Below are 16,081 nucleotides of genomic sequence, written 5' to 3'. Positions count from 1 at the left end.
CCTCTGCCTCCCAAGTGCTGGGACTAAAGGCGTGCGCCACCATGCCCAGCTGTTTCATATATTTTTAATGCTACTAACGCTTAGATATTTGCACATGCATATTTAATCTCTATGTATCTAGTCACAGTGGAGTTGCACTCAGATCCTTGGCACCTGTGTATGGCTATAAAGTCGTCGGGTAGATTTTAATGTTTATCACCTCTACTAATTAACATGAAGTAAATTTTTATGCTTCCTCCTCAAATATGTCTTTTTTTAATTTGTTGATTTTTTTGTGTGTATATTATACAGAACATCCCACACAGTCTTATTCATCTATATACCCACTTCCAAAATGGCACCTTCCCATAGCATCCCCCCAATATTTTATTTACTATTTTTATTTCATGTGTATGAGTGTAATGCGTGCATGTGTATAAGTGCACCCATGTTGTGCAATGCCAGTAGAGGTCAGAAGAAAGCATTGGGATTCCCCTGGAACTGGAGTTAGGATGGTTGTTAGCCACCATGTGGGTGCAGGGAAGAAAAAACTGGATCCTTTGTAATACTGAGCCATCTCTCCAGCCCATAAAGAGTCTTTTAAAACCAATTATTTGGCATATATAGAATTTTACTATTTATTAAAGATAAAAGCAAGTTTATACACTAAGATGAATATGCTTATTTATTTTTATATCAAGAGCTAAATCTTTGGACTGTGTGTTCATGCCATAGCTGCAGTGAAGTCACCTGATCCAGTGAAGGTGGTGCTGCCAGAAATATCTTGTATATTTGAATTTGTATTGAATTTTGGTTGTTACATGTTAAAAAAACCTTCTACTATGCCATATTTTTCATGACTCCACAGGGTTGCTCCCCACAGCGTAAGAAGTTGGGCTTTACCCAACCACCAGGTAAAATTTTACCACTTGTCCAGATAAGGCTGCTTAGACAAAAATCACAAATAATTGTGAGACTATATTTTAATTGGATTTTTAAACTATTAATGGTAAATTTTTTCCAAATGCATTTTATTCCAACAGATATCTTTCCCTTCAATATAAATTAAATAAAGATGTTCCACCTTATATTGAATTTTCAGGTGAATTATGGAAAGCTTCTCTGGTTTTTAAAAGGTGCAACTTCAACTGGTTTACAGCAAAATGAAACAGCTGTGGACAGCCACCTTAGGAAAACTCCAAGTTATAGCGAGCATAGACAAAGGTATTCCCCTCCCTTTTTTATGCCTATTATTCATGCCTTTCTTAGTCTGCTCAGATTGCTGTAATCAACTACAATAAGCTAGATGGCTTTAAAGAACAGATATTTCTTTCTACTACTGTGGGCTGAATGTTTAAATGACAGTGTTAGCATGTTTGGGTTCTAGTGAGGGCCCTTTTCTGGGCTGCAGATGCCAGCTCTTTCCTAATACTTAACATGACAGAAAGAACAAGAAAATTCTGCCACCACTCTTTGTAAGGGCATTAATCCCTGTCCTAGATTGCTTCTGTTGCTTTGATAAAATGCTGACTAAAATCAGTTTGGGGAGGAAAGGTTTATTTGGCTTACATCTCACAGTCCATCATCCAGGGAAGCCAGAGTAGAAACTCAGGTCAGGAACATGGACTCAGGGTCTGAAATGCCTCACAGACATGCCTAAAAGCCAATCCCATAGAAGAAATTCCCCAATTGAGGTTCCCTCTTCCCAGATGTGTTGACAACTGAAGCCATCCAGCACAATCCCATTCATGAAGACTCAAACCTTGTGACTTAATCTCCTCCCCAAAGCATCATCTCTTGATACCACCACATTGGAGTAAGGGTTCCAACATTTGAAGTTTGGAGGGACATAATCAGTCCATTGTGCTAGACCTCTATAGTGGCAGGATCTTGGAGGCATTCACTCTAACATCTTACCAAGTTGACCAATATTTCACATGTACATATAGTTTCTCTGTCTCTGTCGCTCTTTATGTGCGTATGTATGTCTCTCCACCCCCCCCCATTTTTCCTCTTTCCCTCCCTTACACTTTTCCTTTCTCAGCATAGGAAGATATTTCAATCAACTGCATATATTTCTTTATACTAAGATACATCTTTTTATTTATATGTGAAAAAGAAAAATCTCATTGCAAACAAGAAATGATCATGTAAAGCATGGAGCTGCCTCATCTATAAAGTGTGAGTCTAGAAATAGGTTTGGCTAGTGAAACCCTGTTATATGTACTAGCGAAGGGGAAGAAATGATTGAAGGTTTTAAAGAAAAGTATGTGAGAGATATGATTAGCGATGAAGCAGAGTGAAGTGTGATATTTTCTGTGTTTACCAAGAACAGTGAGGAAGTGCAATTGTTAAGAACATGAGGTCCATTGCCACAAACCTGGGTTCAACTTCTGTGTCTGCCACAGAGTAGCTGTGTGACCCTGGAATTCATCCACCTTCTTTCTTTTCTTCCAGGGTCCAACTGGAAAATGGAGAGTCAAATAGAATTCATTTCATTGTTTTGTAATAGTTAATGAAAGCAAAATTCTATTTAGAGTCTCTCATATGCAGAACTTAGAAGTGTACGTTTACGTGCATTAGCCATTTGTTGTTGTTGTTATTGCTTTTCTGAGTAATTTAGAAAAATGAGCAAACTTAACAAGGCTGCAAGGATGCACCTCAGTAAGTGACCTCACAGAAGGCGAAGATTCTGGGGAGAAATACATTTTTTTATATTTATATGAATAAGTATGGGAATAGGGGTTCCATTCTCTTTAAAATGGCTTGAGGTGAACCCATCTTGACTCAGGGGTGATCCCCTGGCCAGGTGATTGACCTATCCAACTGGATTAACTTTTAAGGGAGGAGGCAAAAGGCACGTCTCCACCCAGAGAGACATTCCATTCTCTATTGTCACAATTCCTTCCCACAGTCTGCCACTTGGCTGTAATTCTTCATTGACGAAGTTTCATTGCCAGGCCCACTTTGCTGGGTACAGTAAATTCCAATATTGGCAAGACCCAATCTCTGCCTAAGGAGCTCCTAATCCAAAGAAAATAATATTACCATGTGAATACTTTAGCCAAGCGTGGCTCGGGGCATTACTGTTCTACTGGGAATGAAAAGCCCTAGAAAATTTTAGTACTCAGCAAGTACCCTTCATAACTAAAAATTTTGAAATTTTGACCCAGAGAGGTTACAGACTATGCAACAAATCATGACCTCCATTGGTCAAGATTTCATGAATGCTAGACAGGAAGGCCCTTGGTCCCCAAACAGGATTCCTTCTGTTTGTGCCATGGTCCAGATCTCTTCTCCTTCACGACAGGCATTGCATTTGAAATTATTTGGCATTTAAGGTTAGGAATGGTGTTCATCCTAGCCAACTTTATGTCTCATTTAGTCCTTCCATAGTTACCAGCATATAAGAGATGCTTAATAAATGTCTGTTAAATAGAATTGATATTTTTCCAATTATCCAAAGAGTAGACATTATTTGACTTTCAGGGACATCTAGAAATCTTCATTTTTAAAAAGTGCATAAAGAGATCATTCTGGGTGCATCAGCGAAAGCATTGGTCTATTCAGAGCAGAAAGCGTGTTTCAGAATCACAGGACTGCTGAAGTCTGAGCCTCAGGAGAAAGAGCTCCCACTCACCACCTATACTGGTCCTTCATCTGTTGGATGAGGCTCTAGCAGGCCAGCCCTTGGACATGGTTGTTTGAAGTCAGTGAGGGCAGGTGATACTAGGGATATTGGTAATGCTACAAATGAGGGCTTCACCTCAGAGGACTGGTTGTTTGAGATTTACCCACGCACCATTGAAAACAGCCTTGTTTATGTGATGTAGGATGTGGGGTGCCATAACTTCCTTCTGAAGAAGTGGCTTTTCACTGTAAAACAGTACAGATTTCATAAGAGGTATGATTCAGATGGAGGAGGGACTCAAATTCATTTGAATGTAAACAGTTCATGAAACATATAACCATAAATGTATCACCCTGTTACTTTTCACCTATTATTTAAAGAAACAGAAGTCAGTCAAGCCTACTGTTTTCATAATTAAATATGTGCGTTCCAGACGGTAGTAAATAATTAGTTCCCAAACACTTCACAGGTCTTCCAGACGTAAAGTGAAAGGTTGGGAATAGTGCAGTATGTCTGCGTGGTCCAGGGTTTCCTATGAAAATTTCCTGTTACGAGATCTGGCAGGATGTGCTGGGTTTTGCTTGTGGCAATAAGTAGTATGGAAGTTTGATTTGCCACTAATAATTATCTGAGTTTAAAGCAGTAATATTAAGCAGCTCAAGAACTCTGCTGCAGACATAGTGTATTATTTTTTTCTTGTTTTCAACTGAAAAAAAGATAATTAGAAGGATGGATTAAGTATTTGGTCCAGTCAGTTGATCCCTCATTGTAAGGTCATTCTAATGGAAGAGACGATGTATTAATCTATGAAAATTGCACATGTGGTCTCAGGACCAAATTATCAAGACTTAGGAGGCCTTAGTAGGTAGATCCCAGGGGGTTAGCAGGATTGAGAAGCAAGGTATGAAAACATGCAGAGGCTTTTAGTGGATCATGTTTTCATAGTCTTTCCTTCACCTCTCCAATCAGTGCCCCACCTCAAGGCTCCAGCTCACAGTCTCAAAGTCTGCTAGATACTTTGAAGATGGCATTAAGAACATCCAAAGTCAAACTCAACATTGACAACCTCAACTTAAGCTTTCGAAAAGAAGATCGTTCATTCTCTGGCTGCCTCCCTCTGCCCAAGGTAACCAAAACTAGGTTCAGGTTCAATGAGAGTCAACATGCTACTTCAGAAAGCTGAAACTAGAATAATAAGACTCCATTATATATAATCTGTGTTCTGCCTGCGGATTATATTACACAACACTTTGGTTCTTTGTTCTTGAGAAGAGAAAAACAAAATTGGAAAGATGTTACAAAATGTGCAGAATTGGTCCAGGAATTACTTACACTGGGCTGTTTTATGTTAATAATAGAAAATATGACAATGTCAAAATAATATTTCACAATGGAAAATAAATCTTTTTTCAAGGCCAACCATCTTTCTTGCATCCTCTTTCAGCTGCTAGTGGGATCTACATGTGGTGTACCATGCCTTAGGAGCACCATATTTTAGGACTGATGTAATTTATTGTGGATAGACCTTAGCATGCTGATTTGGAGCATTAATTACCAGTGCAGATGTGTTTCATGGACGAGGACCCAGAACCATATTTATTCATAGATCTTCTGTTAGCCAAATGGACTGCAGTCTCCATGCTACCTTGGATCAGGTGGAATAATAATTGCCACTATTACTATAACTGCACTGATAATGCCACAGCAACAGACTACAGGGTTCTTTCTAGACACCGAGCCCTGTGCTGAATACTTTACTCGCATAATCCCAGTTAACACCAATAAAGGTAATTCCTTACAAAATACTATGAAATGGAGGTAGGTATTGTTGCAGCTGTTAATGAGTGAAACAAAACCGAGTTGTGAAGAAGACAGTTGAATTAATCCCGAGTCTACAAGTAACAAGAGGCAGATTCAGAATTCAAGGAACAGAAACGTTCAGGAAGTTAAAAAGCAAAATTGGAACTAAATTAGCAGACAATATCTGAGAGTTTCCACTGAGACCAGTACATGAGAGTTAGAATTTAGAAGATTAGGAAATGTTGGAACTTATAGGAGAAAAGGTTCTGTCACATTGTATCATCCCTTTCATTGCAAGTATAAAGGAGTTAAAATTGAGGCAGGCAGAGTATTTTCTGATATTTTCTGAGGAAGCAAAGACACAACACAGTAAAAATGGGTTCTTATTCTCATATGAAGGCTTTCTCTAGGCCTGCATTTATACAGTAATTGTGCAAAGCAAGGCTTATGTCAATCCTGAGTGTTAATGTGCCTATGTGCATGTGTACTACACATGCAAGCATGTTTCAGTAGAAAGAGAATACCTCAGGGCACTCGGTGTCTCATGATGTGCCTTTTCCATGTTCGTGAGAAGATTAATAGGATTAGATTAACAAGCAGCAGTTCTTTGTTAGATTAGGAGTTGTATAAGACTGTTGGTAAACCCTGAATGTTTTCATAAACAACTTGAAAATTAAAATACATTTATTATTATCTGGTAGACAAATCCTAAATAAACGGTATCCATGTTATCCTCCTTTCCTTTTCTACACACACACACACACACACACACACACACACACACACACACCACATCAGTTTTCTGAGGATCTAGTTTAAAGCATCTTAAGGTAGGAGGGTCTGTCCTGTGTTCACATGATAACCACATTATGTACTGGCTATCAGACAGTCCTTAAATTTTCTTGCCTAAAGCTGGCCTTGAAAGCTTAACTTTGTGGTTCTGATCCAAGGAAATAGGCTACATTTTCCTTAAAGCTGGTCTGTCCTTCATGAGCCATCTGGCATCTCTTAAAACATCTGGAACTCATTCAAAGTAGTAATATAGTTCTGAAAGGCTTGTAAAATATAATTCGTTTTCCCCAGAATGTGCAGCAAATTGAGGCCCAAGGGACATTTGACACAGGAAGCCACAGGACACAGTCTCACCCCAAGTTCCTTGCTCTTATACCCAGAGTTAAGAGCAGTTTGGGAAAAGCCAGGCCAGAGCTAGAGGCACTGATACTTTGGAGCGGTGGTTCTTAACCTCACTGGAGTACAGGACAGAAAACCATGGACGTTCTTGGGTCAACCATGACAGCTCTCACTCTCCTTCCAGGGAAATAAACAAAAAACAAGAGTAAGGTGACTAAAAACACAGAACCACCGATTTAAATTCGTCACAGACTATCTGCGGCTTCCAAAAAATCCAAACACCGTCTGAAATAATCTACAGGTCTTGTCACCCAAATCGGTGAATTTTTTACCAGTCACAAAGAATAGTACAGAAACAGGTCCATTATCTGTCATCTTCATACACAGACTCCCTTGTCCTGTCTTGCCCATGTTCAGTGCAGTGATGGTTTGACAGGACTGTTGATGCAATGTCCATCTAGAAGCATCTTTATTAATTACCATGCTTTCTCAGTTACTTTTCTTGTTGCTGTGACAATATACCCTGGCAAAAGCAGTTTAAGGAAGGAAAGATTTATTTTGGCTCACGGAAGTTCCAGTCTATCATGTCGGAGAAGTCAAAGCAGCCACACCTGAGGTAGCTGATCACATTGCCTCCAGGTCAAGAAGCAGAGCATGATGGATGCTTGTGCTCAGCTGACCTCTACCTCTTTTTGATGCAGTTCAGGATCCCAGCTCGGGGAATAGTGTTACCCACCGTAGGTAGGTCTTCCCACCTCAGTTAGCTTAATTCAGAAAACCTCTCACTGGTATGCCAGAGACCCATTTCCTAGGGGATTATAGATCTTATCAAATTGAATATCGAAGACTACGCATCACATCTTCTCATTACCTGAGCCAGGCATACATTCAACAGGGCTATAGAACCTCAGTTCCTAAGCATGTAGCCTCAATTTAACACTTTTGGACATCTTCCAAATTCTTCTCCCTTTCAACAATTTTTTTTAACCTAGTGAAGTCAGACTCTCCAACTTCCTCTGGAATTTGGCTGGCACCTTTTTATCATATTTAATTACTTATATATCTCTGCTACAAAACAGTCCAAAGAGTTCTACTAATTTTGAATCATTCCCTACCTTTAATGCAATACCCACGATTATAATCAGTATTGTATATTTAATATAGAGTTATGTTTGATATATTAATTTCTCAATATGTTCTGGGCACTGTGGTGGGCATTAAGAACAACAGGTGTTATTATTTCAATCCCCTGTTTGATATATTAATGTCTCAATATGTTCTGGGCACTGTGGTGGGCATTAAGAACAACAGGTGTCCCCCAGAAGCTCAAGGAAAAGGCAATGCCATCACCATTCTGTGAAAAGCGAGGATAGCCATGGATTTGAACATATACCTAGACACCAATGTAGATTTGCTTGAAAGTCGTCAAGGTGATTGAGTAAATACTGCACCCTAGTTAGCAGACACGTTTGACAAAGAGAGAGACAAGGGTGGTGGAGAGAGGAGAAAATGACAAGACAGGTGGTCTGCGTCAAAAGGTCAGTATAAACCCAGTCCAGAATGACGGCTGAGGGAAAGCAAGGCCAGTTCCAGGAATGGCTGCAATACAAGTCAGCTCTAGAATGAAAGTGTGAGCTTGGCTATGAAGGGTCTTTCTAAGGACTATGAATTTTATCCTGAACGGCCATAATAATCACTGAATCATATTAAATCAGCAAACAATAGTATCCTATTCGTATTTTTAAAAAGAGAATTCTAATAGAATTCGGAGAACTATTTTGAAGCAAACAAAGCTTGCTTATAGGAGACTATTTCAATAATTCAGCAAGAGGTGATAATAGCTTTTTTAAATGTTTTATTATTTTTATGTGTGTCGGTGTTTGCCTGTATGTATCTAAGTGCACCCATGTCATGCAATGCTTGTACAGGTCAGAAGAGCATGTGGGATTCCCCTGGAACTGGAGTTACAGATGACGGTTGTTAACTACCATGTGGGTGTGGGAATCGAACCTCGGTCCTCTGCAAGAGCTGATCAGTGCTCTTAACCACCGAGCCATCTCTCCAGCCCCAAGATGGTATTTAAACAATTGTCAACTTGCCATAACTGAGAATCACGCTGAGAAGAGCGCCTCAACTGAGGAATTTCCTAGATCAAATTGACCTAGGGCCATGTTGTGTGTCTTAGTTGTTAATTGACCCAGCCCACTGTGGCACCATTCCCTAGACTGGGATCTAAACTGTATAAGGGAAGAAAACTAACTGAGGGCAGGCAGCATGGATGCATTCCATTCTTCCAGTCTTTATCTGTGGATGTGATGTGACCAGCTATCTCAAGTTCCCGTCTCTGCGACTTTCTTGTAATGATGGGCGTGACCTGGAATCATAAGCTTAAATAAACCCTTCCTCCCCTGTTACTTTTGGTCAGGGTATTTTATCCCAGGAATGGACATGAAATTAGAATTCTCTGCTCCAGGTCTTTCTGCATCCTTCTATCTAGGAGTTCTAGGCATAGATATTTTATTTTTATCTGATTGAAAACATTTCCTTATTAAATAGAAGAAGTTAAACATTTTCTTACTAAGGGTCATTATTATGAATATTCATGCCGTGAAAGATTTTAATGATAATCCCAAGTAACACTGCATTAATAAGCTTTTCTGGTGGATGTTTCCATTGCTCCTCAACAACTGTCAGTTAGTTTTCAGCAACTGTCAATCAGTCTGGGTCTAGGTACCATGATGTACTCTTTCTAATCTGCTATTTATTTTAGCCACAGCAAAAATCAACATTGCCAAAGTGATATATTTTGAGAATAACCTTTTAATATGAGTGCTCAGAAATCTATCGATATGTTTGAATCATGAAGATAATTCAGTTCTTACTTAATGGAATAAAATGGCAGAATGCATGCAATTTCTACATATGTTTTTCTTGCCCCTACCCCACACACTCTATTCTTGGTGAGTTCAAATCATTCCCTCATTTCCTCATTCATCCTTTACTTTTGATCCTTTATGTTTCAAGACTACGCTAAGCAAAGGTTATAGGAAAATGAATGAAACACCATCCCAGCCCAGGGAAAGACACTGCCTTGTGAGGAAGCTCAGGAAATGATAGAAATAAAACAATAGGAAAGTAAGTAATGGCATTATGTCAAATACTTGACTCTCTAAGCAGCACCAGACTTTTTCACACATAATTCACATCTCCTTTTCCTCTACCTGAAATTTCCCCCCAATTCCTTATGCTTCTGGTGAACTCTGTTCATTTTTCTATTTTGGGACAGGGTTACCCTGTAGCCCCAGCTGGCCTGGAACTCACTGTATAGACCAGGTTGGCTACAATCTCACAGAGATCCACTTGCCTCTGCCTCCTGAATACTGAGATTAAAGGAGTGTGCCACCATACACGGCTTCTGTTGTTAATGTTCCCTTGTCTCAGAGTAATCTTTTACTTTCCTCTTCAAGTTTTCCTGACTTTATTCTTTGATAACTATTAACAGGCATGTTTAAAACCCCATAAACAAAAGCAAACATGCTTTTTGTCACAGTTTGCTTGCTGGCTTGCTATGTGCAGTGCTGAGGATAAACCCAGGGCTTTGCCCAGGCTAGACAAATGCTCCACTGAACTATGTCCTTAGTCCTTGTCACTGTTTTAGAGTGAATGTCCTATTAAACTGGAGAGAGGGCTCAGCGGTTAAGACCACTGGCTGCTCTTGCAGAAGATCTGAATTTGAATCCTGGCACCCACACGGTGGCTGACAACCATATGTAACTACAGTTCCAGGGGATACAACACCATCTTCCGACCTCTGTGTGCATTGCACGACGTAAGTACACTTACATACATGCAGACAGTGTACTCATCCACAAAAAATAAAAAGAATACGGAAAAATTTTAAATGTGTGTTCTACTATTGTTTTGATATGCTGATACCAACAGATCAGGAGACAAATGAGTTGAGAAGGATTTGTTTCCCTTGGTTCCTAAGAGGGACACCACACCAAACAGAGCTTCTAAGGGAAGCACCCCCTGAGTCAGGATGAAAGGGGAAAGGCAGAGAAGAGCCTTTACTGTGGTTTTCTGTAGAAGGAATAAGCTAAGAAGGATAAGCAAGCTTGGGATGGAATGGCCTGGTCAACTTCATTGGACTCTGGCCTATTGGACACTGCCCCTAGTTTCCAGTCTCCTTGTCCAAAGGAGAGAGGTCAGAGGAGTACAGCTGTGAAGGCCCTCATAATGGGCTTTGGATGATGTGATCACTCACATTCAACTGAGATTTTTTTACTCTCTCTGATAATTACCTAACTAAGAAGGGCAAGAGTCCTAGAACCAATAAGGCTTCAGTGGGCCAAAGCATCAGAATTAAAAGACATAAAATACAGATACTATATTGAAATTCTTTTCAAAGTAATACAACTAGGTACTAATCACTTAGTTTGGACTATTTATGTCATAGAAAGCTTTTGGAAACTGTGAAGAAAATACTGAGAGAAGCAGCTAAAAGGCGATCCAAAGATTTATTTTGACAGAGTTTGGGGGCTTCAGTGCAAGCTGATACGCAATCCTTCTGACATATAATTTTGGGGGGAGGACACCATATCCAAACCACCATAATCTATTAGCTACCACTTAATCCAAACTAATATGATACTTTTTCTTCCTCCTTTGCTTCTTCTCCTTCCTCCATGCCTCCCTCCCTCTCTCCCTTCTCTCTGACTCTGCTCCTTCCCTTTTGTCTCTCCCTGCTTCCTGTTCTCCCCGTGTCTCCTTTTATAACTTTCTACTCTTTTTTCTTCTTTCCATCTCAGAAAATATTATTGACATGCCTACTGAGAGCCATGTACCATTCCAGGTGCTTCTCATGTCATCTTCACAGAATCATGGGAAGTAGGATGAACTAGTCCCCTTTCATAAATTGAACACAGAAAGGTTAAGTAACTGCCCATGTCACAGACAGTAGATCTGCTGTTCAAAGTAAAGTTTGCGTATGAAGTCTTTCTACTCATTATCATAAAACATACAGCATAGACTATCACATTCCCAGAAAGGGGTATATTTGAATCTCAGTATCATCTGAGAATTAAACTTCTGTGTCAGATAGATCCATAACAAATTGAGTACTTGGGAAACTACAATGACATTTCATTCACTCAATTAACAAATACTTATTGAGAACATGATTTTTATTATATGTTCCATAATTATGTAGCTCCATGATCTATCCATCCATTAATCCATCCATCCATCCATCATCCATCTATCTATCTATCTATCTATCTATCTATCTATCTATCTATCTATCATCTAGCTAGCTAGCTCTCTCTATATCTATCTATCTATCTATCTATCTATCTATCTATCTATCTATCTACTATCTCTTTCTCTCTATATACACATTCACATACACACACACATTAGTGAATATGATGGTTACTATTGCCAACTTGACAGATTCTATAATCATCTGGTAAATGGGTCTCTGAGCATGTCCATGGGGGATTATCTTGATTGTATTAATTGATGCAGGAACACTCACCTTAGCTGTAGGCCAGACTGTTCTCTGGGTCGGGTCTCCTAGGCTGTAGGATGGAGAAAATGAGCTGAGCACTAGTATACCTTCACTGTCTGCTGCTTCTTGACTTTGGATGCAAAGGGATCAGCTACTTTGTGCTCCTGCTGCTCTGACTCCCCACCATGATAGACTGGGCCTCAAAGTGTGAGCCAGAATAACCGTTTCTCCTTCTAATTGCATTTGTCAGGGTATTTTCTCACTACTGCAGGAAAAGAAACTAGAAAGTAACGTTAACTGTGAGTGTAACACACTTGTTTTTTTTTTAAATGTATTAATTCTTTGGGAATTAATTTCCACACTTCCCCAACAACACACAGATTGTTCTCCAACTCTATAGCCACCCAACTTCAAGTCCATTTTTTTCCCATTGAGTCCAATTTGTGTTGCCAAATACTCTTGAATGTGGATCCCTCCCTGGAGTGTGGTTGCTCTACCTGGTGTCACACCCATACTCTTAAATAAAACTGACTTTTCTTCTCCCAGCAATTATCACATGCTAATAGTTCTTAGCTAGGGGTTGGGCGTTATGCCCGCCTCTCTCCTCCATGCTGGCATTTTGTCTTTCTTAAACTTCACTGGGTCTTGTGCATGCTGTCACAATTACTGTGAGTTCATATATGCAACTACATTACTCTCTGGAAAAATTTTATTATAGTCATAAACCACATCGAGCTTTTATAATCTTTCTACTCCTTCTTCCTGTGAAGATCCCTGATCCTTGAGAAAAGAGTTGTGATATAGATGTTCCATTTAGGACTCAGAACTTCACACTCTCATATTCTCTGCACATTGACCAGTTGTAGGTCTTTGTGCTAATTGCCCTCTCCCACAAGAAGCTTCTCTGATGAGGGTTAAGACATGCACTAATCGATAGGTATAGCAATAAGTCATTGGCAACCATATTAATATAATTTCTATTTAGTAAAATATTGGTAGATTCTCCCCTATGGTCTGTGGCCTATGTAGCCACGGGATCTTGATCCTGATAACAGTGCCAGGTATAGGGTACATCTTGTAGAGTGGATCTCAAATCCCAGTCACAGATTACATGGTCACTCCTATAACTTTCATGCCACCATTGCACTGGTGAGCATATCTTGCCAAGGCAGCTGTTTTTACAACTCACAGGATTCAAGATGGGTCAGGCTGATGATTACTTTTCCCTCCTAGAAGCTTGCATAGCACCTTCCAGTACTATGAATGCTAACCAGTAGGGGGAGGCTCTGAAGTCAACACCACCTTGAGTTCTCCTTGTTTGCTCTATGACACACATGTATTGTCTTCAGCAATCAGGTCTTACTGTCAATACAGTTGTGAACCTTTTGAGCTACAGTAATGACTGGGCTGGCACGATATGCCCACTGGTTCAATAGGGGCAAGAATGTTAAGGATGTGACCAATTTTTGGTCTTAATGTCTGTAGTATTGTCATATTCAGAAATATCCTTCATTTGCCTATAAGAGCCAATGTATTTCTTACTTTTTCCTCTATCAGATTCAGGGTATCTGATCTTATGTTAACATTCTTGATCTATTTGGAGTTGACTTTTGTGCAGGGTGTTAAGTATGGGTCTAGTCTACATGCACCTATCCAGTTGACAAACACCAAACACACTTGTTTTCTAAATCAAAGTAGATTATACAAAAATGTTTTATAATTTATTTACATTGCAAATTAAAAATAATCCATAGGCTTTGGCCACCCATACCATGGATGACAAAATGTAAAATCAGCAACTAAAAGCCTAGTGGTTTCTGAATAATAAATGATACCCAAGCATCAACTAAATATAAATTTGTTATTGATAAGCATTAATCTGAAGAGTCTTGCTCTAAATGATATTCCAGTGGTAGAGTACATTCCTAGGTATTAATTCTTTGTCACAATCCTATAGGCTATGCCAGGCATGGTGGCAACATGCTTTTAATCCTAGCAGTAGGGAGGGAGAAGCAGGTAGATCTTTGAGACAAAGGCCAGCCTGGTCTACAAAGTGAGTTCCAAGCCAGCTTAGTATACAGGGAGACACTGTCTCAAAAGAAAAAATCATATAGGCTATAATTACAATAAGGAAATTAAAACATCAATGTCATCTTATAAAGCTTCAAATCCTTTCTTATTTCTAGGTCGGAGCTATATGTGGGAAGCACGGATTATATCTAACCTTGAGCCTGCTGGAAACACTGCTTAACCACCAAGATTTAGGTTACCAAGGTGAAATTAAGTAAGTTGAATTTTGATGTTTGTGTCCCCCTTCATCTCCCAAATAATAATAATAATATGGTAAAGTCCTAACTCCCCATGTAATGATTCTAGGGCTGAGGCTTTGACCACCCATACCATGGGTGACAAAATGTAAAATCAGCAGGTAACTAAATTAAAAGTCATGAGAGCTGAACTCCATGATGGAGTTTGTACCTTAAAAGAAGAAAAGACACTATGACTTCCTCTCTCTACCACAGAAAGATACAGCAAGAAGGCAGTGGCCATCTACAAGCCAAACTAAATCTGTCTGCCATCCCAGAACCCTGAGGAAAAATTTGCCTAATGTTAAAGACTGTTGCCAGCCTGTGCCACGTGTGAAACTAAAGCGCTTTTATCCCCTTTGTCTTCTTTAGGAATCCAAACACAGAAATCTGTCTTTAGAATATAAGTTGCATGTGTGAACTAATCAATTTCAACTGTTTACCAGTTAAGTTAAAGAATGTTTGCTTTATTAATGGCTGTCTTCTGACTCCCACCTATGAACAGGCATACACACACAAAATAAATATAATTTTTAAAAATTTAAAAAGATCAAAAGGTCCTTATAGTCATAGGAAGGAAACATCTTTTTTTTTTTTTTTTTTTTTTTTTTGAGACAGGGTCTCCCTGTAGCCCCAGCTGGCCTGGATTCCCTATGGAGACCAGCCTGGCCTTGAACTAACAGAGATCTGCCTGCCTCTGACCTGTGAGTGCTGGGATTAAAGGCATGTGCCATCACACCTGGCAGGGAACATCTTTTAGATGTTGCAAATCACCAAGGAATATTTCTGTCAATCCTTAAGAAATGGATAACAAGACAAATCAGATGAGAAACTTCTTTCAGAGACTGACTATCAAGCATCACCAAGCCATGACTCTTGAGAAAAGAAACCAATGAGATTGGCTTGGCTTATTGCACAGAAAAGGAGAAATCAAACAGGGCCTGGAGTCCTCCCTGAGACAAGGAGATGGAGTTCAAGGTCAGGATGACCAGGAAGGATACAACACACCCTAGTGAGAAGACAGGGCATACATCCACAGGAACTTCTCCCTGGGGAGTTTAAAAAGTGGCCTGTAAGGCTTCATGAGCATTGATTTGTGTTGCGTTTAGGAAGCTATCCACAGCAAGGGACGGAAACACTAAAAGGAAGCGATAGAAAATGTTTCAGGGCTCACATAGTTTAGGGAATAGTTCATAATTTTAGCAGCCCATAAAAAAAAACACATCCTAACGTATGTGGTACTTAGAAGAGTTTTTCATTATATTAGGGCCAAATTACCCTAGACAAACTCCACAAATTCTAAAATCCTGCCAAAATAACAATTAAAAAACTTATAAATCATCAAACTGTTTCCCAACATCTTAGCCACGTCCAAGAACAAAGTTCCCTTGTTTAGAAAGGAACAACATCTCAATTGCTCTTATTGTCTTTGTGCTTGCTCCCTCGTTCATCATTGCTTAACCACCTCCTTGCCATCCTCTAGCAACCATTCAGAGTTCTAATCCCCACCACTTATTCCTTCTTCCCCTGAACCTGCTTTTTTTTTTTTTTATCTCATCTTTTTTCACATTTTCATAAATATATATTTCACATTGAACACTACCCCGTATCCCCTCCACTTCTAATAAATTAAACAATTTGCAGATTTAGCATGCCTCTTGTCATGCCGTGTCTCTCTGACAGACAGTAAACTATAGAAATATTGGGCAAGCAGGATCTTTA

General features: G+C 39.5%; 1 protein-coding gene across 1 annotated transcript in view; it reads left to right on the top strand.

The window, feature by feature from the left end:
- The window catches only part of LOC103752515 (uncharacterized protein C1orf87-like), a gene marked incomplete at its 5' end in the record, with an annotated part of 57,185 nt that overhangs the window by 2,752 nt on the left and 38,352 nt on the right, over window positions 1–16,081 (top strand). The window contains 3 exons of the mRNA XM_008856337.2: window positions 1,082–1,203; window positions 4,580–4,736; window positions 14,240–14,337. Coding sequence (XP_008854559.2) covers window positions 1,082–1,203; window positions 4,580–4,736; window positions 14,240–14,337 — 377 coding nt within the window. The remainder of the gene's footprint in view (window positions 1–1,081; window positions 1,204–4,579; window positions 4,737–14,239; window positions 14,338–16,081) is intronic.

This window comes from Nannospalax galili, unplaced genomic scaffold (assembly GCF_000622305.1).
Source record: "Nannospalax galili isolate Female #2095 unplaced genomic scaffold, S.galili_v1.0 scaffold1088, whole genome shotgun sequence".
NCBI classification, from domain to species: Eukaryota; Metazoa; Chordata; class Mammalia; order Rodentia; family Spalacidae; genus Nannospalax; species Nannospalax galili.
The sequence above is the reverse complement of the archived record's forward strand: the minus strand, read 5'-3'. Positions and strand labels throughout refer to the sequence as shown.